Below are 27,820 nucleotides of genomic sequence, written 5' to 3'. Positions count from 1 at the left end.
GAGGCAGCGGTGGAGGCGGGCGGGCGCGGGCAGGCGCGCACCGGTCTCACAGGTTCCCCGCGCCTTCTCCCCACGGACGCGGCTCGTCTCAGGCCGCCTCTCCGCGAGGAGCCGCCTCGGCGCCCGCTGTTTCCTCCCGCCTCCCCCTGGGGGCAGTGGGGTGCAGGGGAAGGTCCCGCTGCCTCAGGTGAGGGCCGGGCCTGCCTGCCCCGGGGCTGGGCCGCTCCCTCCCTCTCCCAGCCGCGCAGGTGTCTCCTCGCCCGCCCCCCCGGCCGCGCCGGGGCTCCCTGCCGCCCCCTCCGCAGCGGCGTCGGGCGGCCCCGGCGGGATAGCGGCTGCCGCACGCCGGGCCCGGAGGGGCCGCCGCTGGGGGCCGGCCGACCGGAGCCGCCGGGCAAGATAGACATGGCTGAAAGCCTTTCCTGGGAGCTCGGTGTCTGCACGGGTTAAGGAGTGCGGGGCGAGGTGGAAAAGTTGCTGTTGAATTTCACTTTAAGGGACCGGACAGAAAGCAGCGAAATGGATGACTTCCGCTCCATCTGCCTGCTGTCTCTGGCCATGCTGGTCGCCTGCTATGTGGCAGGAATTATCCCCTTGGCAGTTAATTTTTCCGAGGTAAGACAGCTTCGCCAAACTGCTCGTTGGTTGCTAAGGGAGAATAGCAGAATCTAGATGGAGAGATCTACCAGGAGGAGTTAGTGCTGTCCCCTCTCAAGTGCGGCAGTGCTGTTAGGAGTGATGTTGTAACTTTACAAGATTTTTAAGGAAGTTGTGAATGCGGCATTAACTTTCATTCAAAATTGCAGTGTAAAATTATGCTTATTCTACAATGTGTATAAAAGCTGTTTAAGCATGCCAAATTTGATCCAAGCGTCTCAGCTATAGATGAAGGAAAGTATCAGCATGTAGTGGAGGGATGTGATAGCAGCTGGACATAGTTATTCTTAGAAGCTTGTGTCAGAAACCTCTGAAGTCGGAGGTTAACTTTTATTATGTGTCTAAACTTATTATGTCTCAAATTATGGCTTTAGAAACAATTCAGAGAATGTTCTCAGAAAACTTTGTTTTGGTTCACAATTTTGTTCACAACTTGCTGCTGAAAAGTTAAACTTTAGCTCTTTGATTACAACCCAGCTTCAAGTTGTCCTTCTATCCCATGGAACTTAAGGCATTCTTTTGGAAAAATATCTTGGATACATAAGGTGTTGTTAAAGGAAAGGGAGACTTTTATGGATTGAATGAGTTTCCAAGTGGTACAGGAGTTCAGAAGTGAATGTATTTGGGTGCTTCTAAGAGATGATTGTTGAGGGGATTATGATTGCTACAGTCTTCGAAAGTCTCCTAATATTCTCTGATGCCCGAGGGTTTTAGCTTTCTGAGTGATGATTGTTGTATATAGGTGTGGTGTAGTGAGAGTTTAGTTGTTTGAGGTGGTAAGAGCTCTCTTAGGAGAGGTTTCCTGTTTCTACTGGGAGCAGTGCTGCTTTTGGAAAGTAAAGTTCTGGAAGAGAGATGTGATTTGTTCTTCCATCAAGTCACAGAGCTGGTTGCACCTGTCCTTTGGTCCCATTATTACTAGGAGGCTTTGGGGGTAGTATAGAAGGAAAGGCTGTTCGTTTTGGTAACGGTACCATTCAGCTAAATGGATTGAAACATGAGAACATACTCTGAAGTCTTTACACAAACATTAGCGTAGTTCTGTTTTGTCAGTGCTTCGTCTGATGCTTTGATGGACCTTCCCTTATATGACTCCAAGACTGTTGTTTCCACTGTCTCGCTCTTCAAAACTCACTTTTGCCCTGAAGTCTACAAAGGATGTTCTTGCAAATTTGCTGAGAACACTGCCTAGCATGCTAATATTGTCTCTTTTGTTATTTAATTCTGCATTTTCTCATGTATGTGCTTGATAGTTACCTGTTGTCTGTGACTTTATATTTGTGTTGTTTGGAGGTAGAGTTCTTGATCTGTGTTTATGTGGCTTATTTATATAGTTGGATCAGGGGGCTCCTAAATCTTTTGTAGCTCCCAACAGCTGCAGGAATACGTATCTATTGTGGAACCCAAAAACATAGTGCTCTGCATAAGCAGTAATCACATATTTATTAGCCTTTTGTGTGTGCAGTATCTTACCAACAGTACACACATGTGCAGTCAAGTTTATTGTGGTATCTTAAACTCTCAGAAATTCTTGATTCAGTTTTACACTTGTCTTAAATAGGATATTTTAAGGATCCACATGCTATGCTGGTTTAAAAGAGGAGCTGAATCTCTCTGCAAATTATTTGCAAATGCTAACTAATCCTGGAAGTGTCTAATTAGAAGTTAGAATCGCTTTGTTTAAAATGATTGCTTAGGCCTGTGCAACATGGACAATTTGATACTGAAATGACTGTTTGGACTGTGCATTCTATGGTTTGCAAAAAGCTTTGCAGATGTCCTTAGTGAGGAAAAATGCCTCTTCCCACTGGCTGCTTATTGAATGCTTTGCATAACATACCCCAGATGCTGGAGAACAACAGAGTTATTCATTAGTGTTAATATATTTCCTCAGATGAGTTTTTTGCTGTGGAGCCTATTGGTTGTGTTCTGATTTCATGCTGGTTTCTGTTCTTTTAATTAGACTTGCATATTCTTGAAAATATAAAACTCCAGCAAAGCCAGGTATGACTAAATATTAGTGGTAAAAAGGTACAGACTGCACAGGTCTTCACTTATTTCTGTATGCAGATGTACCCTTTCAGCTTAATCCTAATTTACAGTACTCTGTTGGGCTAACTTTGGGCTGGAAACAACACTATACCAGTTCTTGAAGCTATCTCCTAATTTGTAGCCTAAATGCAAAAAATAAAATAAAATCAAGTTCTAGCAGTTTGAATCTTTTGCTGTTGTGGTGTAACAGAGGCAGGCAGTGTTGACTGGGCTGGGACTGCTTGCTGCTGAAAGTAGGTGTGAGTTGTTGCTGGGTCCAAGTAAGAGTTTCAATACCATGCAGATTTAAAGCAAATACTGATCTTGCTAATTTGAGGAATTTAAGATTTTTCCCGTGCGTTTTTTTAACGCTATTTACTGTGTTGCTCTTGTTTTTAACAAGAGACACACAAGTGTTTTTGTAACTGAAATTGTTTGATTTCTTGGATCAAACTAGATTACTTTTGCCTGTCTAGGTAGGCTGCAATTATTCGATTGCTGTATTCCCTGTGTCTAAGTGTTTTGTAGTGAAAAGGAGATGGAAACTTCTTGAAATAGTAACTTCCTAGTGTGTATTATTTTAATGGATCTTCAAAATTCACAGATGCCCAAATGTAAGCAAGCAGTATTTGCAGTTGTAATAAAACAGTATTACTTCTGACACATTTTTGCCTGTGTTTATGTATGTAAGTATGTAAAAGATTACGGTGTTGCAGTATAAAAATAATCTTGTTTTTCCTTGTAAGAGACTATATTTTTGCAAAACAACTTTATGAACAGTGGGCGTTGAAGATTATCTTTTCATGTAGATTGCCACTGTATAACAACTTACTATGTATAATTGTTATATATGCCAGTGCACAGTGCATGTTTATGGAAACTTTACAGGCATTTTCATCTCTTGCATATTATTGTTTGAATTTTCCCCAGTAATGCTCTGATTGTTTCCTTCTGGTTACATTTGGCTTGCTTTCAGAAAGCTAGTTGTGCATCTCTCTGGAGCCTCCTATTTCTTCTATGCAAGTGTTGCCTATTTCGGTGAGATTAAGCAATGTGTGTCACTATGGTGCATGAAGGAGAATGGATGGCATAATAAGAATATGTGACAAGTATTGCCCTGTTAGTCAAACACCGACCTCTGTCTCCAGGTCCTCAGTAGTTAACATTAGTATTTTGGTAGTGTCTAGACATCTCTTTGTGCATGGAAGATGATGATGGTTCTGCCACAAAATGTATGTTACACAGTTGTTAGGAGGATCTAAACTCCCAGGGCTGCTACATGCAATGTGATAAGGGCTATTACAGAAATGATGAGAAACAGCCTCTGCAAGTTGTCATATTTTAGAGTCTATTAGATGTTTATATGACTGGATTTTCAGTACATGGCTTTAACTTTAGGCTGTTGATGTTGTAGTCACAAGGAAGCAAAAAATAATAGTAAACTGTTTTTATATTGGTAAAACAGAATTTAGCTGGTTCGGAAGGGGTGATATCTCTCTAAGCTTTTTGCCCCAAATTAGAATATAACTAGGAAGATAACCTTTACTAATAGTAGCAAGTACTTATAAACTCTTTGTGTGGTTTTTAGTGGTGTTGTAGAAACCTTCCTGGAATATGAACTAAACTCTTTTTCTTTACTGTACTATAAAAATGTTACATTTATGTATTTTTTTGTTAAAGTTTAATTGCAAATTTGCAATACTTACCCAAAAAAATCTATTTTAAACCCTATCTTTGCAGACAAGAAAGGGGAGTGCCATGGTCTGTAATTACCTGGAGAGTGAAATATCATTTTATATTGCCCTAAATGCCTTTACAGTCTTTAAAGCCTTTTAAAATGTTACTGGAAGGCTTAGAAATGGTTGTAGAAACAATAAGCACTGTTCTGCATGTGTGCATCTCCTAATCAGATTAAAAAGAAAAAAAGACTGACGTAAAATGTATATTGGTACCATTATTGGTTCGACTGGTGCAGTTCCGTCATTCAAACTCTAATTTGAGTAAGCCTTTTAAAATTATTTTTTTATAGTTCTGGTTTTGGACCAATTTTTTTGATTCCCCTACTAAAATATGGTCCCTTCTGCCATATTTTAGTAGCTACCTGACATTCTGCAAGTGCTGTGATACTGTCGTTCTAAAACTTCACTGGCACCTTTTTTTTAATACATGGAACACCTCATCAGATCTTTCAAGTACAAAAGAAGTATCTTTCTCTTAAATTACTTTTTTATCCACAGTTTTATGTTTTTAAAGAAAGTGTGTTCTTCAATGGTACCCTTTTAAATAGAAGGCCATTAAAGTATGGCAGTTTTAAGGACAAGCTTTTGCATGAGAGTGGCTGTTTGTTTTAGAGACTGAAATGTAGTTTGTCTATCATGTAAGTCTTATAACAGCTTAAGTTCATTCCTTGTGTCTCTAAACTTGTAGGTGAAAGTAGAGCTCCTGCTGCTTTTTTCTCTAAAATCTTCCTTTTTTCTTTCTGTAGTCCTAAAACTTTTCTTAGCCCTTTTCTGTGTTATATAAATATATCTGACTTAGCAGTTTATACTCATACTTGACCAATGTATTTGTGACTGTAGATACACTTACATTATTGGTTCTCTGGTCTTTCTCTTTTTACTTTGGTAGTTTAGTTTTCTTTCTTGTATCTTCCTTTGTTATCTGGATTGGCTTTTTTGGGGAACAGGCAATTTATCTTGTGCTGTGCCATACCTAGCAGAGATTTTAGGGAACTTGCATGTTTAAGATATGATTTCTAGTAGGAAGGATATATTTGAAAACAAACCCAGAACAGAGATAAAATGTAGAGTTGCAAACATGCTTCAAAATTCAGGCACTTTCAGTCTTTCTTTGTCTCTGCAGGCCTTACAGTTTGAGGCCCTAGAGGGTGAGCTAGACCCCAATAATCATTAGTGCCAAATATAGCAATTCTTGCTATTTTCAAGTATGCTACGTTTCATTTCTTGTCTGATGTTAGCAGTCAAATGGGTCATCTTTCATTTCCTACTTCACTTGATTGCATTGGACACTGGATATGTTCACTTTTCAGAAAGTTGATCATTAGAAATACAGGACTATGCAACTGGGGCTCTTGAATAAAAATCAGCAAGAGGTTTTGTGGATCATTCACCCCCTTCCTCCTGCCCCAACTTCTGTTAATAAGGGAGAGTAAAGAAAGCATTTTCATTCTTAAAGATGATACTTGTTTTGTACTTGCTTGCAGGAGAGATTAAAGTTGGTGACTGTTCTGGGTGCTGGGCTGCTGTGTGGAACTGCCTTGGCTGTCATTGTGCCAGAAGGAGTACATGCACTTTATGAAGACATTTTGGAGGGTAAGAACCAAACCCATGTCTGTAGATGGCCTTGTTCAAGATAACTTAGGTCATGGTGCCGTGATATACTGGGGCTTGTTTCTAGGGCTTTTAACATGAGATTGGTGGGAGGGTTTCACAGCAGCATGACATAAAGCCAGCATAGAATCACAAAACTGCCATAGATATGATATTGTATGTTTATGGTGATTTGACAGAGAAATGTGGTCAGGCTATGGATCAGATTACTCTTGTTGAGTGATCCAGTCATTGGCAGCTCCAGGTACTGTACTGTTCGTGGAACCACAGCCTTTTATGCCAGGTTATGTGTAGCGCTCCTTATTCTGGGGAGAGTTAAACTTTAACTTTCACTGGAACTTCAAAGGAGATGTCAGGATGCCTTTGGCAGAGAATGAAATTGTGGACTATTTGCTGTTGCTTTTTGTAGATTAGATCACTTCTCATTACAGCAGTTGCAGGAAGTGTTTTATAGATCTATATGTGCTTGCCCTCAAGAATTTCCTCCTTTGAAGCTGAAGAGCATCTTGGAATTAAGTTACTTTAATATACTTGGCTGAAAATTATGGTTATATAGGGCTAATTCACAGAGTAGGATACATTTCTTTCTTGGGGTGGTGTCCATTACACGTAGATATCTGTGCATGGTTCCGAGTTCAAGCATCCAGTTCTAGTCTGCTGTCGCTGGTCTTCAAAACCTCATCGTCTCTAATGAATAGCTTAAAGCTAACAGTGATTATGTGTCTTGTGGGGACTTGAGTGTGGAGCATATCTTATACCCAGAAGTCTTAGTAAACCTTGATTTGAGGTTATGACATTATTTTAAATAGGCAGAGCTCATTACCTCTGTTTAGAGTGCACTTTAAATCTTGCTTTAGTCTTGTGCTATTACATTACCATTTCATGTATGAGATTTTTCCAGTATGCTCAGAATCAGAAATTTGCCTTAAGGTAAACAGCAACAGCTTAGTGGTCACAGGAGAAAGGACTATAAAGTTGAGGCTGTAGAGAACTTCGCAAGCATCTGATGTACCATTGTTGCTAATCTGGGATTGAGAGATAATTGTAATACTCTGCTTTTCTTGTACTACTGTTTTTCCTTGTTTCTACAGTTATAAATTTCTTTTTAGTAATATGCTTTAATTTATCCTGTTTTAGTTTCCACTAAATTTATGTTGTTCTGCTTAGATTTAAAGTAAACAGAATATAATATATAAAATTATCCTTTATCAAGAAGTGAAAGAACCTCTGATTATGCTTTTATACTACATTAGAGTGCACTGTAATTTGTGCACTCTAATGTAGGCTGTCTCTAATAAGCTGTAGTTGTGGGTTTGCTCTCCATTCAATTTTAATTCCAAGTAGCCTAAATTTTTCTTGTCATGATATGGCTAGCAGTAAATACAATTGCTGTGTATGTTTGCATTTATTTTTTTCCACTAAATGGGTTATACTGTTCATGTATGAAATCTACCATAACACAGACAGACTGTAAAGATTTTTTTGTCTTGCAGAGAGGCAAAATTCATGGGTATTATAGAATTAACTAAAAAAATATTCCTAATATTTGGGATATTCAAAGTTAAGTTTAAGGTTCTGAGAACTTAACAGCTTTCAGTACTTTTTTTTTTTTTGCAACTTTACACATTTATGTAATTAAACCTAGAAAGGTGCCTAGGGGAACATGAGGTATATTCATATAAGCGGAGAAAAAAAAAAGACAGGGAGAGAGGTGTCTGTGTTTTTCCAGTTCCAAGTGCAATTTAACTCAGAGACTGGTTGCTTGTTATCAAAATAGGTGTTTGTCATTGATACAAAAGTCATTTACTATTACTTTGTTTTCCCACAGGCCACAGAATAACTAACTTTGAATTTTTGACCTTGTAGGCTGAGAGCAAATAGCATATCATGATTCAGATTATTATTTGATCATAAACCTACGTGTGTAGCAAAACCTTTATTTGAGTATTGCCAGCAAATAAAATTCCCTTGGTGACTTCAGTCCTTTGTTTTACCTGGTGAAACTGTGTAACTACTGTCAGAAAGATTTCCCTGAGTTACCCACCATGTTTTATGGCTTGAAATGATCTGAAGCAAAGTTAACTTTTTAATATAGATGGTAACAATCTTGTGGTCTAAAATTATTTTATTGATCAGTCTTGTTCAGCAAAGATATGTTTGAAATCTTTCAAGGGCTACCAAGCCTATTCTGATGAGATTTATCTGTAGTAATGGCATTGTGCCAACATTTTGTACAGTGGGATAGATGTACAATTGTCTCATCCAAGAAGATGTATGAATGTCCAGATGTCCAGCAATAAGATGACTTGCTACAGTAAGTCAGGTTTTTGCTGTTAATGTCTAAAACTTCTGAGTAGTTGCCAACCAAAAGACCTCTCCAAAATGACAAAAGTTTTACTTCTTTTACTTAAGCCACAGATGTTGGGAAAGCCCTAATGTATGCTGTATTCCATTTTGTTTGTTGCTATTCTTTTTTTTTATAGAAAGGTGCATGAAAGTTGCACTGTCACTTTAAAAAAAAAATCTAGAGTGAACTTTAAAAACGCAGGGTTGAAACAGGAGAGAGATTCTGTGTTGAATTGTAATTATTATAATCAATTCAGACATGTATATCCTTACCTTGATTCAAGCAGAACAAATCAGCAGCTGTGAAGTCAAAAAGCTTTCCAGTGCTGAATGATGATTCCTCCAAAAGCCTGTGTATTCTCATACTGAGAAAGCATTGCTTGCTGTTAGACCAATGAAACAATCTAGTTAATATCCCAGTTTCTTTTAAGTGCTGTGCACTAGTCCTGTTAGACCTCTTACCATAAAATGTGATAAAAAATAAACTAAAATCAGTAACACAGTTTCTAGTAAAGATTTTTTTAGAACTTTGGAAACTTTTTGCTTAATCAGTGTTGTTCTATATAGCATTGTCATCAAAGCATTGCTGTCCTGTGAAATAGCAAGAAATACAAAGTGAAACCAAGAAGAGATTGGTGCATGTTATTCTTTCAAGTCACTTTGGAAAAAGTCTTTTTCAGGAAAGAGAGAGAGTTCAGCTGATGGACAAGGTCAAGTAGGTCATTCCAAACTTCAGGAAGAATTAAAAGGGATAGGTAGGAACAAGTGATTAATACATAAGGCTCTGTCATCTTTACACCCTCCCATCAGGTATTTGTATACATTGATAAGATCCCTCTGAGTGTTCTCTTCTCCATGCTGAACAGCACCAGCTCTCTCAGCCTTTTCTTATAGTAGAGATGCTCCAGTCCCATAATCATCTTTGTGCCTCTCCAGTATGTCCGTGTGTCTCTTGTACTGGGGAGTCCGGAACTGGACCCAGTGCTCCAGGTGTGGCCTCACCGGTGCCGAATAGAGTGCAAGTATCGCCTCCCTTGACCTGCTGGCAACACTCTTCCTAGTGCAGCCCAGGACTTGGTTAGCCTTTTTTTGCCACAGGACAAACTGCTGGGTCATGGTAAACTTTGTGTCTACATGGACCCTGAGGTCCTTTTCTGCAAAGCTGCTTTTCTGATTGTAGGCTCCCAGCATGTAACTGGTGCCTGGGGTTATTCCTCCCCAGGTGCAGATCTTAAGATCAAGTCAGATCTTAAGAAAAAGTATAGTTCCTGATGAAGCATTTGAACATGACAGTCCTCTTCGTGTTCATAGATTATATTACAGTGCTAACTGTTGCTTTCTTCATGTTCATGGTTTATATTATAGTGCTAACAGTTGCTTTGTGAGGGAGTAGAAATTAATGTCACCTGCTTCCTTATATTGGACTGTATTTCATTTGTTCTCTAGGGCACTGGAGCTTTGCAAATGAGTTCTCTGTTTTTTATTTCTTATTCAAAAAACCAAATTTCTCCTGACTCCGCATGCAAATACAGGAAGGTTGCTTGTGTGAGTAACTATGTTCTCTAAGCGTAGGGAAAGGACAGGAGACTTTATGAAAATAATTACAATTAGAGATTGTGATACCATCATTGGGTCTAGCAGGGAAACATAGAAGAAGAAACATTTTCTTAGTAAAACATTAAAGAGATTTACAAATATTAATTGAACCTGCCAAACATGGTTGTAAGCATTGGCCCTGTTCTGGAATGGAGGCAACTTGTACTGAATGGTAGGTAGTTCAGGGCCTTGGAGCATAGCATGCAACTCAAACGTCTGACTTAGCTTGAGGTATCAGATGTGGAAGTAGGTTTACTGTATCTGTTCTACCATTGGAAACATTTGAGTAGTACTTATTGTGTGTAAAGCACCTTACCTGCTGTGGAAGTACAACTACTTATAATAAGTATGCCAAGGAGCATTAAATGCCTCTTCTGCATCACCCAAAGGGCTTTCTAGCCTGATGTCTTGTCTCTGCCAGGGCCTGTAAGGGGAAATATAAAAAAAGAAAGAATGTGTGATTCAGGTGAGCACAGAGTCTGAAACCAAGAGGTCAGATGTTTACTGTGCTCTATACGGTAGCTGGGAACTTAATTCAAAATTCCCTACTCCTGATCTTTGTTTGTACCTTTCTAACAGTGTATTTCTGCATGCTGTTGGCAGAAGAAGGCTTAGACATGATTCTTTGCTTATATCAGCTGGAAACAGTACCTAGAATTTTGCTTAGAAAATAGCTTTATTAAATCTCTTTCACATAAATGTACTAAAGCAACTCTTGCCAATGTTTGGTGGTGAATACTGAAAAAGCTATGTACTTCTGGACATTGTTTGCCCTCTGTGTCAGATGGGATTGCAGTAATTTCTTGTGGTCATGAGCGAGGTTGGAGGATCTCATGGATCTATTTTGGGAGCCACTAGGCCAGAGAATACTGAAAATGATAAACGCACATGCTGGAAAAACCTTCTTTCTCTTTAAGCCTGTGTAAATTCAGAGTAAGACTGATGTAATTTCTTTTGAAATTGGTGGGAATTTTGTGTGTGGTGAGTATTTGCTTGTGATAAAGACCACACATGCTGGGCAAATGGCAACCTGTAAAAGTTGGTAAAGTTATATTGTGTCTCTGCTTTCTAAAACTCATTGTAGGTAGAGACATTTGTCACTTACTAACCTATGAAATATTTGAAAATGTTCTTAAATTATGAACTGTGCACCAAATAAAGCTTTTTATACCATGGAAACTTAACTTAAAACCTGTTCAGCTGTTGTCTTTCCCCTTCTTAGATTTTAGAGTTGTTCCCAGCTCACCTAATTTCAGGGTGGCTCAGTGAGACAAAGTAAATGTCTTGGGGTGGGCATGGAATTAAAGCTTGTGTAGGGAAAGGAAACAATCACACAACATTCAACCCCAGGGCCTGGACTTTGGGTTTCTAGGATGGTACTGACATTTCTAGGACACTGTGCTGACTTAACTGTTGTTCTAGTCTGTATCAATGGAGTGTATCAGTGCTAACTTGTTTAACTAGAGACTGATGCTTTGAGATACAAAGTTCATCTTCTTAAAGATTGCATTAGATATCTTAGTGGATGGAACCTGTTTTATCTCCTCATCCTGTATTTTCTCACTTAAATGAAGATTATGACTTAACTGCTTGACAGTATCTCTGAATACTGACAAACTGGCAACTTCAATTAAAAAAGGAATTATTCAGCAATTTTTATCAATCAATTTGTATTTAAAATGCAGCATTTAAACAAAGTAGCCTGGCTTATCAAGTATTAATGCTTTCTTTGCTTTTCCATGCTGGAGATATATGGAGAAAGGCCAACCAGACAAATGTGTGTTTCCCTAAGTAAATGGTCTAAGACTGACCTTAAATGAGGACTTTTGTGTATTGTCCAAGAAAGCATGAGGAATGCTTTCGGCAAAGGAGGATAAAAGTGACGACGCCGTGTTTAGTCCCCTGTCTCCTAATCTGTTTGTTTGCCTGGCACAGGGAAGCATCATCCGGTGAGCGAGATGCAGCGTGTGATTGAGTCTGAGAAGGTAGCAGAAATCCCGGTTGTACATGAGTATGGCCATGACCATTCCAGGTTGCATGCCTACATTGGTGTATCCCTTGTCCTCGGCTTTGTCTTCATGCTGTTGGTGGACCAGATAGGCAGCTCTCATGTGCACTCTACAGATGGTAAGTAAAGATTCACTTCAGTTAGACTTGCTAATGAGTCTTAATTAGCAAGTTGCAATTTTTTTTGAATGCTACTGGGATTTAATTTGACCAGTCATGTCCAGAGTTCCAGTGGATGCTTTACAAACATAAAGCAAGGTCTGTGTGAAATGTTTGTGCTGGAAATCTATCCTGGAATTCAGCATAATTTGAGAGCTTGCTTCGCTAACATGAAATAACTGTACAAGCACATATGGTGTGGGGGTGGAGGGTGACTTGACACTTGAGTTATTGTCTGTTTTACAGTATCACCCATAGGGGGGTGTTTTTTTGCTTTCCAAAAAACTTGAGGTTGGTCTTACCTTTGTTTTTCCTACTTAATTGTCATACATGTAGGTAAAATCTGCAAAGAACAAAAAGTTATCCTAAGTAAGACTGCAGAAATTGCTAGATGTGAGCTCTGGTCCTTTACTGTAACTGCACAGCTAGACTCCCACACTAGTCTAGAGCCTCACTTACTTCAAAATATGTCCTGCTTAGTCCAAAGATTTCTCAGCTTCATTGCAAGACTCTCAAAATGCCTACAGTTGCCTACAGTTGCCTTTTGTTTCTTGCCTGTGGCTTCACGCTCAAACTGTAGCTTGACATGCACTGAAGTTGTTTTGTCATCTGAAAAGGTATTTTATTGCCTTTGGCTGCTCATTTTCTCCCACATAATCTCCTCTGATGGTGGAATTTGGCCCTCAAAAATTAAGGAATTGATCTTGAAGGAAAAGTAAAACACACACGCAAAGGAGGGGGGATGTGTTTTGGTTGGATCCTTGGCAGTTCACAGTGCAGCTGCGCAAATGCTTGTATGGGGTTAGTGGCGTGGGACAGATGGGAGGCCAGTGCAGGGGCTGTGTCACCTTTGTGCTCCTGGAGAAGCATAAATGGAGCCACAGCCGTGGCTAGCTGATTTTCAGAGCTTTTCAAAGGAAGCAGTGGCAGTGAGGATGACAAGGGGATGCAGGTGAGCAACTGCCAGGAGAATCCTTGGTTTGTACAGGTTATGACCCTTTCCTATGTCCCTGATCAAAGCAAATACCAGGAGAAAATTTACTATGATCTGTGTTAGAGATACACACAATAAAACAGGTTATTAAGTAAAGTTTTATCTAGTCTGTACCTCTGTCACAGGAAATGTAGTAGTGTTTTTGTAATGTTTTTAAAGATACTGAAGAAAAACATTTTTCTTATTTGAACCAATGTCTGGTAGTCTTGTTATCTCCTAAGCGGCTAGATTTTACTTGGTCTAAACTAGAAAAATTCTGTAGGTCAGAATGGAGGTACGAAATCAAATGTGAACTCTTTCTTTGAGTGTGTTTAGTTCTGGTCAATCCAAAACAAATTTAAAGGAAATGTTCTTTGTGAATATCTCCTATTTGACATGAGTATACCATCGCAGTCATCCAAATGCAGCTTATGCAATTAATTGCTCAAATAGGCTCCCCTTGATTCAGAAGATCAATCTGACCGAAGAGAATACATTAGCTTTTAGCCTGCTCATTTCCCTGATCTGACTCACTGGGCAACTATGTGGGTGCCTGGGCATGAAGAGAGAGACTGGAGGGTGGGGGGGACAAGCAGGAGGAAAGGAACAGGACTGGACTTTCCATTTTGGCAGCAGTGCAGACTTATTAAAGTAGCTGTGTAAGTGTGCTTGCAGTCAGTTTACTGACCACTAGTATAATTAAATAACGGCTATTCAATGGTTTGGAATTAAACAGTTGAATAATAAGTCCTATGCAAGTATAGAAACATCTTATCTGCCCTGTTCATTGCAGTGATTCTTCGTAACAGTTTCACTGCCACTTGTGTAGAGGTGGATGTTGCCTGGTTGTGCTGTATAATGAGGTAACCTGCAAATGGCCTCAGAGTAGTTGTCAAACAATTCCAGTCAAAACGCTGGATCTCAGGCAGCACTGGCTGCATTTCTCCTGTGTGGTGTATAATGTTGGGGGGAAATCTTTGCAACTGCTGCTGTGACAAGTAGAATTTATTGCTTACTAGGAATTGCCAGAGAATCAGTGCAACAGAGTCTGCCCCAGACTGTCACCTGAAGGAAAATGCCAACATTGGGCTACGTGGGGAAAAATCATCCTGACTCTTGGAGCAGCTCTGGATTCTGGGGATGCAAAACTAGTTGTTCTTTCCCTTGGTAGCACGGAACTTTAACATTTCATTTCAGGTTAAGAAAAACGACTGCTTCTGCCTATATCAATGATCCTGTAAATTGCAAAGAATTGTCTGTGTTTGTCACTTGTTTGTTGGCAGAACTTCAGGTGATTTGAAGGTGTTAAGTATCAGACTATTTTATGGTAAAGCTAATGCAGAAATACGAAAGCTGATAGTTTTGAATATAACTGCCTAAGCAACTGGTAGAGACACATGCAGTGATACTTAGAATTTTTCTTCCAGCATAATTTATGTATTTGTTCTCTTTATCCTAACTTTCCTCATGACCATTTCAGATCCAGAAGCTGCAAGGTCGGGCAACTCCAAAATCACCACAACGCTGGGACTAGTAGTCCATGCTGCAGGTAATGTGGGGCCTATTGTTAGCACTTGGCAAGGACTTTGGTTGCTGTGTGGCTTATCTTTAGATGCTATAGAAACACTTGGGTTTTGTTTTCGAAGGTGGCTTTTTATTAAGAAAAAAAGAGGCAGGGCGGGGAGAACTAACGATCTTCCCCAAAACCTATTTGGAAAACATACTCCAGTGCTCAGGATGTTCCATGGAGTTCTTTTTTTCTTGTGGAAAAAAGGACATTATAGGGTGAAGCGCAAAGATGTGACTGAAACACATTTGGGCTGACTTGCAAGGACTGAAAAAGTATGTATGTGTTGCAGTCAACCCATGTTCACGTTGTAGTTATTCACTATATATGTGTAGTATAAATATGATGCTTTTTAATCTCTCCTACTGCAAGTTATTTTCCAGACAAGTCATAAGATGTTGATCAAAAAGATATTTCTTCACTAAACAAAGTGTCTATATATTAAGGATTAATATAGTATCCATTTCCTATTTCATTTAGATAATATATTTATGTTAAATGGTAAAAAATTGTATTTACAACAGTATTTATATTTGAAAATTCATTTAAAGGGTAATAATTAAAATTCTTTTAATGCTTAGAATCTAAAGCAGATTTTTAAAATTTAGACAGGAAGCCACTTCTACTACAGAAGACTAAAATAACTAGGCTTGTTACCTGGTTCTAATATGTCAGAATGTGTCAATACTGAATAGATTCTCAGTATGGTTTTTATGGTCTTGGGAAATACGAGACGACTCCTGTTGAGGGTTGTCTGAAATCCTGGAATTATTGTGGCTTGAGAAACAAAGGGGAGTGAATCATGTGTTGGGTTGGTATTGTTAATGGCATTTTGGGTAACAGGACTTCTCAAATCAACGTGTTTTGTACTGTCAGCCATTGAGAGGGTGGGAAAGCTGAAACTGATGTGGAGGAATAATCCATGAATTTGCACTCCTGTTTCAGCTGATGGTGTTGCATTGGGTGCAGCAGCTTCTACTTCTCAGACTAGTGTCCAGTTGATAGTGTTTGTTGCGATTATGTTGCACAAGGTAAGTCATCATCCAAAAATCTTCTTTGTTCTTTAAAAGACTGTTAAAGCATACAGAAATTACTAAAGATTTTAAGTTTCCTTAGTGATGTAATCTGGAAATGTGTAATGCCATTGAAATGAACAGGTTAGTAGTACAGCTTCAAGGACCAAAAAGCACTGGTATGATGTATGACAGAATAGCAAATGATGGATGCTAAGTCTGAATGGGGTACGAATGAGGGAGAATTCTGACTGCCTACCTTGGTTGCAGTGGTTGGGAAAAGTCTCCCAAAAGTAGGGAGAGAAGACCAGCTCACAAAGAAATGTGGCAGCTTCACACTGACTTTTTCTGAAGCTAATGTGGTGTTGTGGTTTTAAAAAACAAAAACAAAACAAAAAAAAAAAACAAAACAAACCACCAAGTTTCTTACTGCTGTAAGAGATGTATTCAGAGAAGTTCTAGAGGATGAAGCACAGAAGTATATGCTAGTGTATTCAAGAAGGAAAAGCAGTTTTATGCTGGTTACAACTGTTTTTTGGTTCTGTGATGTTCTTAAGAAAATGGGAAGGATATTTGTTATAAAGGGTTTTAGTGTTTAAAGGGTTAGTCTTTTGAAACCACTTAATATCAGAGTACTAAATTACAACTTCTGGTTACCTCTGTTATTGTAGTAGCTTCAACATCAGTCATATGCCATTTCTGCACGAAAAAATTTTAAACGTTTTTCTGATGGTAACAGGCAAACAATGGCTCTTGAAGATGGGAAGATCTTTTTTCTTAATGTTTGTACAGTTATCTGTTAGCCATATAGGTTCTATACGTATGTATGCAGATGCATATTTGACTTACAGTAGCACGTGCATGAATTAGTCATGCATTCATCCAAAATCTTGCTTACATAATTGCATGTTCAAAATGTTAGGAAATCCAGATCTAGTATGTCTTTTCTTTACTGCTCATACAATAAATTGTGGTTTACGTAACCCCCTTCAAAGGTGGCAATGTCAATGTCTCATCTTGCTGTGAAGCTTAGTTTATGGCTATTGCGAAGTGAAACTTGCTTTTATTATTCTTAATGTTCAAATTAACTGACTTCTGAAATTGTACAATTTTTAGAAGAGAAAAATTTATCCTCTGAAAGATTATCAAGAAATATTTGGTATTGAAAAGAGAAATTTATTTCTTCTCTGGTGTCTTTATTTTTCTAGTCTTCTGATCCTGATTGATGCTTTTGTCTTTCTCATTTTTTCCTTCACTCATGGTTTCCTTCTAAGTTTAAAAGAAAAAATTCTGTGTATAAAATGCTCAATACATTTTAGTTTATATCTTATCTCAAAAATGTCAGGGTGGACTGCTATTGTCTTTATACAAGCAAAAATGTAGTAAATTCCATGAGTAGGACAGCTATGCCTTGTGGTTAAGAAACTGGATGCCAGCAGAGGGAGAAGATTAAGTCTTTGTTCATGTGGAGGCTGACAGTTATCTTTCTTTGGTAATTTCCCCCCCCTCCATGTTAATTGTGGAATTTTTCTGCTGTAGATGAAGAAACTGTCCATCTAAGGATGCATGGTAGTATCAGGATGAAAAAAGAAATTACATGAGTTAATGGAGACTTAGGGATTGTAGCAATCACTCAAGTCAGAATGAACATTTTAATATTTATAATGACTACACAAATGTGTACTCTGATAGCCAGAACATGGGTTTCCATTAGGTACTGTTATTAAGGTAGGGCAGCCTGCAGAAGTCTATTGATTTGGGTTAACTGCAACATACTGGTGCTCTCCCTGAATTTCTTCCAATTCAGTGCATTTCAATGTAGTAAGTTGTATTTCAACTTTATCTCAGATTTCAGGGGATTTTAGAAAGCATTGTATTACCAGTGAATATTGTTTTTTGCAGGCACCAGCTGCCTTTGGCCTGGTTTCCTTCCTGATGCACGCTGGGCTGGAACGGAATCGAATTAGAAAACACTTGCTGGTCTTTGCGTTAGCAGCACCTGTTATGTCGATGGTGACATACTTAGGGCTAAGCAAGGTAAGTCTGATTTTGTTCTGCCCAAAATGTAGCTTAGTGGTGGAGTTTGGGGAAAGGAATATCATATGAGTTTCATAGAACGTAATTCCAAACTGCTTGAAAAATTTAGCAGAATGGAGATTTTTTTAAAAAAGTGGATTAAAAGGTAGCAATATGAATGTGTGAAATAAAATAACCCATGCTTTCCATCAGAACCAGTGATATAACTCCTTTATAGAGTTTTCTATAGCTTTTTTTTTAGAAGGCTGATTTCTGTCTTTTCTCCTTTCTACTGCTCCCTGCTGAGAACTTAACAATTTATTCACATATACCAGATTTTATCTGATGAGTATATAAATAAGTAACTTTCAGTGTTGCTGCATGCATTTTTATTTTAATATGCAGGTAGAAAATAATCTTTGCTAGTTTCTCCCACCATCCCAGAATTGGTCCTGTATGTTCAAAGTCTTTTTCACGCTGTGTCAGAAGTTGAATCCTCAGCTCAAACAGCCAGCCTTTTTGCCTTTCATACTCCTGAAAGCATAGTCCTGGCTTGGCTCTATACAACAAATGGCCTGTGAAATGGGCCACTGTGCATGAGTTTATCATCTCTGTCCAAATTAAATGTTTCTGCTTCTCACAGAATTTCCTATCATGCTCCTGTGTTTAACTGCTGTGGGCCATGCTGGTGACACACTGTGGTGTTGTGTCATAGAGAATCTAACATGTGATCTCATGAAACTCAAGGCATGAGAAGAAAGATTAAGTAAATCATCTGGGCTAATCCCTTTACTTGCTGGAAAGGAGTTATTTTTGATACTGCAGTACAGGAGACAGCAGGAAGGGTTGGGTTTGTAAATAGAAATGAGAATGCTGTTTGAGCATACTTTTGATGTAGGCTCACTAAGAGTTGGTTTTGCATTTTGCACTTCAGAAAGAACAGAGAATTGATAAGGCATAAGCACTGTCACAGTGGTTATATACTTCCAGAGCAGAAGATGTATCTCTGCTCTTTGGAAAAATAACCTGAGAGTATACCAGAGAACTAACATCACACTTGAGTTGGAAATTGTTCAAGAAGCATTTTGAAAATGGTATGAGTGGGTTTGCATTTCATTACATTTAATGATGTGTAGCACGATCTTAATCCTAGTATGAATGTGAAAAGGTGCTCAGTTTTGATCCAGAAGATGCATTTCTTTATGAAGTTTGCATGGAAATTTTGGAAAAGTTTTGGGTGCTCACTTGTACATCCAAATTAAATATTGAAAGAGTGATGATTTGGGACTTAAATCTAGCAAATCTTGCTCTGACCAGCAGGGGACCGGGTATTTAAAGGCTAACATCTTGTTTGAACTCTTTGTTTAGGAAAAGGTGGGGGGAGGGGAAGTCAGTCTTGAATGTTCTTCCTAAAATTTGTGGATTTGCAATCTGAATTTTATTTTTTTCAAAGCACATTTTGTCATTTTGACATTTTGTATGTTGCTGTGAGATGGTCAAGCAAGATGCTTCTGCAAAGACTTTTTTTATTCTGTAAGGGTTCCTAGAAGTCTGAAGTGAACTAACTAGGATGAGAGGTATCTTTCTGCCCTCCACATCAATTTTAGAATGCCAGTTGCTACATGTAAGGTGCAAGACACAAAACAACACATTAAACCGTTGTCATTGTGAGAGAACGAGAGTTGATAGAAATCCTACTGTGTCTTGACACTTACAGAATTTTTTTATTATTGATTGAAGAACTTCTGCTTATCCTCATTTTTTTGCTCTGTTTGTTTGTTTTTTTCCCCATTTCAGAGCAGCAAAGAAGCCCTTTCAGAAGTCAATGCCACCGGAGTTGCTATGCTGTTTTCTGCTGGGACTTTTCTTTATGTTGCCACAGTTCATGTCCTCCCAGAAGTAGGAGGAATTGCTCATAGCCACAAACCTGAATCAACTGGAGGAAAAGGACTCAGTCGTCTGGAGGTGGCAGCCCTAGTATTAGGATGCCTTATTCCTCTAGTCTTGTCCATTGGACACCATCACTAAATGCTCAAATTTCACCGTTCTCCTCCTCAATCTGACATGAGCAGTAAATGTCAGCTGCTCCCTTTATCATTGTCTCTTACCCATCATCCATCCCATCCACTTTGAGTTCAGAGGAAACGTTGATTGCAAAATGAGGAATACTGGGAAAGTTTTTAGTGTAGCAAAGTGTACTTTGGCAACCGGACATAAATTCTATGTAACTTTTCTGAAGACATTTGCTATTTTAATTGTTACTTCTGGCCCTATTCTCAGGGAAGATGGAATTTGGAGTTTAAGAAAGGTGAGTGGGGAAGAACATAGCGACTCATCATGAAATTGCAATCACCAAAGTATCCTGCAATTCAGCTTTCACAGCTGAGAGCAAAAACAAAGGATGGCTGCCTCGGGAGAGGTTGAAGTCTTATGAAGAAAGGGGCTCTCCCCCATCGGTTCTATGTTGTCCTGACAATGTGACTGGTCTTTGTGATGTTTGTCACTAATTGTATTGCAAAAATGGGCTACACTCGGAATTCTGGACAACACTGCTATTGTCACAGAAGTGTCACTGATAGGAAAGAAATGATGTAGACAAAGTGTAGTATTAGAGTAGGAAATCAGCTGGTTAAGAAAGTGCAAATTAATTTTGCAGTGTATTCCATTATTTAAGATAAAGGATAGAAGCAAGGAGAATATTGTTTTGATTGTTTATGCAATTGTTAATAAATTTTAAAAAGGCAGTATTTCTTGGGAGATGGTCTTCTGCCAAGTCACTAAAGCGTGGACACCAAAAATGTTAGCAGGAGTTAGGTATTGGGTACTGTGATTACACTACTGCTACTGCTGAGAGAGATATCTGTAGTATCCTTTGAAATCGAGCTGTTCTGGGCTCTGAGGAGTAGAAATCTGATGGAGACAGCTGTTGAGGGACCAGAGAACTTTACTAGCCCATTTTCAAAAGTGAACTGCTGAAATCAGTGTGGGGGGTGTGGGGGTTTTTTCGTTAAATAAAAGGTATTAAGGCTAACAAAACAGATGTTTAGTTAAATATTTATGCTGCAGATAGAGTACAAAGTGTTTCTAAAGCACTTCTAAACAAAAAACCCCAACAAACAAAAAACCAAACTGGTGGGTTCCCAGCAGACCTGTTAGGCATTTTTGCTTTTCTTTTGGGAATTGTGCATTTGGCTCTTACTGATAAGCATCAGTTTGGTGAATCTACTGGAGGACTTATTGCCAACTGCTGATGCCTCTCACTGCAGAAGAGTGATAAAAGATCCCTCCCTTTCCAAGGCATAGCCTTCTCTTGTCAGGCACCATTTCTCTTATGCAAAATACATTATACTCTAATAATTGTAGTGCACTGAAAAGTCAGGAATGCTTGACGTGCACAGACTCAACATAAAATTCTTTCTTTAGGGGAAACTTTTTAATGCCGTACCCTTTTTAAGCTATACTCTGTCTGCACTTTTTAAAGATAACATTGCCAAATATATTTTTCTTTTGATTTTTTTGTTTGAAATGGATTTTCAGGGCTTGAAATATCTTAACTGAAGTGCTGCTTGTTTCCATGAGTGTGTCTTTTTCATGCCATTTATTACTTATATTACACCGGCCATTGTGCCTCTTAACGTCTTTACATTTTTGTTATTGTCCTGTTTGTCTGCTAGTTCAATAACGGGTATGGCCTGGCTCTTGGACTCGTGGTTGCTTTGTCTGTTGGCTTTGTAGCAATACAGGTGTATCCCAGGATTGAACCTAGTATTGATCCCCAGGAGTGCTTGTCCATTTGTGTGTTTTACTGTATAAAATCAATGCAAAATTATTTGAAAACATCTTTTCCCACAAGACGGTATTTTCAGATAGAATTAGTGTATCAGGCCTAAACAAGCATTTTTTACCTTAGACCTTCAAAAGTTAATTCTGTTCTGAAAAGCCACTGCAAAATTAGTAACATGGATGAGATCCTCTCCTGCACATTCTTAGACTTTTTTTTACAACATACATATGCAACTAGTAAGCTACCTGTTTAAAAAGTTCAGTGATACAGGTTACTGACACATGTGAATGACACACAGGGGTGTTTACACCGGAGCTCCCAGTGTTCTTCCTGATTGCCCCCTAATTACCCTCTTCCTTGGTAATCTCACTATTTTACCTTGCTTAATCTTTCCGCATAACTGAACTGTTTCCAAAAGCTGGAGGGTTTGCAAGATCTGCAGCAGAAGCAGGAGATAGCTTAGTGCAGCATCAGGTGCTCGCATTTTGTAAAACAGTAGGATTTTTTCTTTAGGCTATAATCTGTCACTTGCACTGCACCCCACTAGTTAAGCTGGCATCCTGACTGTGTTCCACTTCTGCCTTATTTTGTGTATAACAATAGCAACGGTTTAGGGAGGTATGTAGGTAAGGTCCCATTTCACACCTTTTGTCCCTGTGTTGGAGCATGTGGATAGTACCTTCCTATATGGATGAGTGTGTATTGATGAGGATGTGACAGCCAGTCTTTTCACTGCTGACATAACCTCTGGTGTGTTAATCATGGTGCTGCTGCTGAGAGGTCTTGTCATCTTTTCTTCTGTCCCTCAGATCATGTTTCCAATTTCTGGGGCAGCCACCAGAAATGGTAATACTCAGTTTAATGATTCATGAACTATAGGGGCCAAGCTCTAGCAGCAGGTGAGGGATTTTAAATGAAAACATTGGCAACTTAAAATTGGCACAAAAATTCTAATAACATGTACTTTTCATTTTGGCACTCGGTTAAGTGATAGAAGACTTCTGTGATATCCCCCCCCCCCCATTTAGAAGTAGCAACAGCATTTTCTTTTGGCTGTGTCTGTTATCTCTGTGTCGAACTATTATTTTTCAGTTCTGTAGCTGAAACTGCAGTGACTAAGGAACCTTTTGGTTATGTAGTAAGGAGAATATAAACTCTTAAATGATCAAACCTTTCCAAATTGTTAGTTCCACATGGAGGATTTTCTTGAGGCAGAGTATTTTAGTGAGTTAAATAAAATGGTCCATTTTATTATATCCCCTTTTTTTACCTATCTCCCCATCTGTCACAGTAAATCCAAGCACTGCATGTAGTAAGGGCCATCTGGTATCATTTTCTACTCCTCAGGGGACCTTGGTGCAAACAAATTCCTCTTACTCTCTCTGTAATAGCCATCTCTGCCTGTATGTTCTACTGTGGGGTAGGTGGCAGCAGGTCTAGCAGGTAATGCTTTAACCAAGTGCCAGGCATGTCCCCCTTTCCTTCTGTAAATCCCTCTAGGAAATCTATAATCTTCTCAGCTGTTTTTCAGTTAATGATTTCTTAATTGGCAATAGGAATTGAACTAAAGCTGTTTTCGCTGATCCCAGTGTGTTCAGGTACTTTCCCTACTGTTCTAATTCATGTATTAAAAAAAGGGAAATATTTCTTTTTCAGCACCTGATGACAGATGCAGAAGCTGCACTGACATCAACTTGAGTGAGGATGGCTGAGCTGTCACACCAAGATAGGAATTTTTGATAGTTGTGGCATGTCAGATGGCCAGGTGTTAAACACAGAAACCCAGTGTTGACTTGAAAGAACCATTTCCAGGTGGATTGTGTAAAAGGCTAATGTTATCCAAGAGACCCACGAAAACTACCCTGTTTATTCAGGAACTAGTTCAGAGCCTTTGAGGAGCTTTTGACAGTAGCAGATGTCTGTGTGGTATCAGCTCTATGCAGAATAAGAGAGATGCTGTGGAATCAGTGTTGCTGCTGCTCCCTTCCTGCTCTGTGCTGGGACTTGGGAAGAAGAGGAGGGAAGTGTATTTGTATTCCTTTGGGGTGGAAGGAGGAGGAGTGGTTGTGGTATGGTGGGAAAGCTTACGATGACTTTCAGATTCTTTATGATGAATTTCAGATTCCTGTTCACCTCAAACTTATTTTAAAAATAAAATCTTTTTTTTTCTTACTGTCCTTTTATTACACCTTTTAGCAGCCTTGGCTTTCCAGGGAAAAACATTTCGTGGTCATTGCTGTTTACCTGACTCCATGTATGGAACTGTAATTTTAATGTCTCTTTTTTTCCAAACCATTTGTACACAAAATCATTCCATGAATGGCTGCCTTATAATTTTTCCACTTTAATTGTGAATGGTTAAAATAATGTTGCTGTTTTCAATTTGTTTTATTATATTAAATTTTTACTAGGTGCAGTGCTTCAGAGTTGGCTTGTCATTTACTGCATGGGGGTTTGTGATGGCTCCGACAAAGAGAAATGACAATCTTAAATGGTATGCAGGCGGTGCAGACAGTACATTTTATTTTTGTGTAAGTGTTTGCTGCTTTTCTTCATAATGTCTGAGCACCTCTTGGAAACCTGAAGTGTGAAGCTGCATGTTGGGAGGCAGTCTAGCAGACTGATTTGGACATGGGTATGAATGGGTTTAGAGGTATAAATACAGAAAGGATTTGACAGCTCTGCTTGAGCAGGGCATTTGACAACTTCTGTCTCCCACAGAGTGTTTAGGAGTTGGCGTTGCCCTGAAGCTCTCTTCCCCCACCCCACCGCCAAGGAAATCTCTGATGCTTACAAGGCAGAGACCTCTTTGGAGGGCCATAAGGAGTTCACTGGCTCAAGATTGCTCCAGAGCACTGTTAAAAGGCTGGAGGACACGTTGGGACTAAAGAAAATTGAGAGCACAGGATGGAGTGAAAACAATCTTGTCAGCCCCAAACCCAAAATGCAAACACTAAGTCCCTCCATTCTTTTGAGAGACTTTGTGACAAAGTAGCCTTTCCCATATATACGTGCCTCTGCGTGATTTGGATTAAAAATCAACTTCGAATATGCATGCAAAGATGTGAAGAAAACTCTAGCCTGCTTTTTGTTCTTGTGTAATGGGGGAAAACTGCTGCTGAAATCTTTCTTGCCCCTGTTCTGTGCTTTAGGTTTGTTTTTTTTTTTTCTCCCATCTTCTTGCTGTTTTCAGGCACAGAGTCACAGCTCAGCTTTCCTTGTGACTGCCCTGTGATCCTACTGCTTACCTGTTCACAGCTCTTCAGTATTGCTCGTAGTCTTCACTACTGACACAGGTTTTCTTGAAGGCAGCTTACCTTCTTCCTGCAGTGTACAATGAAATGAAAGCCTGTGTTAAGCCATAGCTACCTAAGTTTTCTCTCTAGTGCCAGTCATGGTGGTTGTTGTAACTGAGAGCGGATTGTGTTCTTGCTGTGATGAAAAATTGGCTTCTTGGGCTCCTGATTTTCTCTGGAAGGGTTTTATTTGCCTCTAACATAATTTTGAGCTGCAAAGAATCGTTGGAAATTAAATTTTAGTAGTGGTTTCTAAGAGGTACTCAGGCAGGGGATATATGAGGAGAGCTTTGAAAATTAATTCTGTTTTGTTATCTGAGCAAAAACTTGCAGGACAGTAATTTTTTTCCTATAGGACATTTTAGGCCATATTTTTAGGGTTTGCAGATTTTATTAAAAGATTCTCAAAAAATCCAGTGAGTTGCACATTGTGTGCTATAATTGTAGAAGGGGCAAACTTTTCATATAAAACACTGAATTTCTTTTTTTTTTAAAATGCAACTTTAAAAAGAATGGCCACAGCTAGACACCTCTGACTAAAAATGTTACTTTACCAAACTTGGTCAGGACTAGATTTAACATCTTAAAACACATGTAGGGCACAAGTAAATGAATAAATTGCAGGAGTAAATGCTGTGTAAAAATCAGGTGCTTGTCTCTTGCCAAAGCATATGTAAGTTATGGTTTCTGTCCTGATGTGTGTATGCTTTTAGGGGTTTGTAGAAGAAAGTTATTACTGCTGCAGCATCCTATGGCTAACTGCCAGGATTTAGTGCAAGGATGAGAATCGGAGTTGGGATCCTTGCAATAACTAAGGAACAGCTAGGAAGTTGACTCCCTGTCATGAGGCAGTCCCTAAGGAAACACCTGCATAGGCTTCTCAGATCTGTGGGGCTTGCAAGGAAGTGGTCTGAAACTGTCACTTGACCTTCTGTGATAAAACTATCAGCTGGAGCCATTCAGGAAATGTTAATGGTTTAAAGTGATCTTAGAGAGTGAGGCAACCCCTTAAGCAGCTTGCGGATAGGTAATTAAGGACTCACCTTCACCTCCCTGATAGGGGGATGGTACCTGGCAGTGTGTCAGGTTCTTTAGCACAGGGTGGGAAGGCACTAATTGAATGCAGTCTAGAGCACTGATTGCGGAGTGGTCAAGGCTGGAAGGGACTTCTGGAGGTCATCTGGTTCAACAACCCCCTGCTCAAGCAGGGCTGCCTAGAACCGGTTGCCCAGGACTGTGTCCAGATGACTTTTCAACATCTCCGAGGTGGGAGACTCCACAGCCTCTCTGGGCAACCTGTGCCGGTGCTCAGTCACCTGAAGGGTGAAAAGCTTTTTCCCTTCTGTTCAGAGGAAACCTCCTGTGTTTCAGTGTGTGCCCATTGCCTCCGGGCCTGTCACTGGGCACCACTGAAAAGAGCCTGGCTCTATCCCCTGTGCACCCTCCCTTCAGGTGTTTGTATACATTGATGAGATCCCTCCTATAGCTGCTGAATTGACACAGTTTATAGATACTCTTGCTCTCCATACTCTCCAGCTGCCCTGTAAGCAGTGTTACCCACAAGTGCGAGGTTGTTTACCCGGTGTGCGAGATGCCAATATACACACAGGGCAGAGGTATTCTATTTCATGTCTGCACAGAGACGGGTGCTAGGTGGTCATTCCACAAAGCTAGCACACAGTTCAGTCATGCAGGTACAATATTTATATGCTTTAGTTATACATATACATAAGTAATTACACAAAGCAGTCTTCTATTGGTCTACATTTCTCTTATTTCAACTTAAAGCTACGGTGCTACTTTAATATCCTGCGCATGCTTGCAGGAGGTGGGGGGGTAGCTGTCTTGGGTCCTCAATTGAGTCAGTGGTCGTGATCTCTCCCGGTCGTCTTTACCTTTCCCCTAGTTTCTGTAAATCTTGTCGACTTCATGTAGTGCTGTATCCTCCCAGCCCGGCAATCTCCCTTATAACGAGATGCTTCCTCTCTCAGTCCTTGAAGTTCCTTGTCTGAGTTTCTTCTTCGAAGGTTAGTGATTAACGAGGCCTGCATATTCCCTTTTTATCAGTCTCTTAGTTTTTCTTCCAGGGCATGGTCGTTAGCAAGGCATGTGTTGTTTATACAAAAAGTGTCTTGTTTCATAAGGCCTCTATGGGCCTTACATCAGGAGGATTGGTTTTTAGACCTACATTTTCAGAAAAGAGAAAGCAGAATGATGCTGTTGGAGGATGGTGATGTATGCATTCCCAAAATCTTCATGCATCCATTTAAGAGATACCCTTGATGGAGATGGCTTATAAACAATTCATTAAAAAAAGATTTATTTTTCTCTCCTGCAGCTGCTATCTACAGACTTATCTAGGATTTTGTCACTAACAGTTAGTGTTTTAGCTATTTCACTCAAGCAATAAGCAATCTTCTCAGGTAATTGCTCACTTTTGATTTTTCTGGTAGCTCATAGGACTTGTGTGGTTAGGAAGAAGGATAATCTTCATACTGGCTTAATCACAAGAGAATATGATTAATGTAAAGCCAGTAGGAGAACTGAAACAAATGACACTGTTGCTGCTGTAGCTAGTGCAGGCAGATGCAAGGCATTAAGGATGGGAAGCCAGTACTTTGCCAGATAGGCTCTCAGTTTTTTGGCAAGTAATGCTTCACCATTAAAACTGAATTTTATGCAGTATATTAGCATTCTTTTAGTGTGTTTAACAAAAATGTCATCTCAGTAACTGGAGACTTAACCACTGCAGTCTGCTGTAAATCCTTTGGGACATGTGGGGAAGTGCTTTGGGTGCATTTATGTTACAAGAGTTACCACTAAAAACTTAAATATTGAGGAGCTGTGGTGTTGCAGGCTTCCTGATGATGGCTGTAGAGCATTCCTTCATTTGTTAAGCAAAAAAGTTTTTCATCAGCATTTTTATCAGAGACTCATTAGGGATGAGCACAGCAGCAAGAGGATGAGCTGTCATCTATTGTTCCAGCTTACAAATTAAGCCATTCTTCTACTGATATGTGCAAGC

At 39.4% G+C, this 27,820-nt stretch overlaps 1 protein-coding gene across 2 annotated transcripts; it reads left to right on the top strand.

Moving 5' to 3' along the window:
* Positions 1-51: 51 nt before the first annotated feature.
* Positions 52-23,910, top strand: SLC39A9 (solute carrier family 39 member 9). Of its 2 annotated transcripts, XM_072864327.1 has the most exons (8): positions 52-187; positions 498-615; positions 5,912-6,020; positions 11,916-12,107; positions 14,600-14,668; positions 15,632-15,717; positions 17,602-17,736; positions 19,513-23,910. In XM_072864327.1, the coding sequence occupies exons 2-8, from the start codon at positions 520-522 to the stop codon at positions 19,741-19,743; spliced, it is 918 nt and encodes a 305-aa protein (XP_072720428.1). In that variant the 5' UTR covers positions 52-187; positions 498-519; the 3' UTR covers positions 19,744-23,910. The 2 variants fall into 2 exon arrangements, with proteins under 2 accessions (XP_072720428.1, XP_072720429.1); XM_072864328.1 differs by lacking the exon at positions 498-615 and having other exon boundaries at positions 54-187.
* The last annotated feature ends 3,910 nt before the right edge of the window (positions 23,911-27,820 follow it).

This window comes from Ciconia boyciana, chromosome 6, assembly GCF_034638445.1.
Source record: "Ciconia boyciana chromosome 6, ASM3463844v1, whole genome shotgun sequence".
Taxonomy (NCBI): Eukaryota; Metazoa; Chordata; class Aves; order Ciconiiformes; family Ciconiidae; genus Ciconia; species Ciconia boyciana.
The sequence above is the reverse complement of the archived record's forward strand: the minus strand, read 5'-3'. Positions and strand labels throughout refer to the sequence as shown.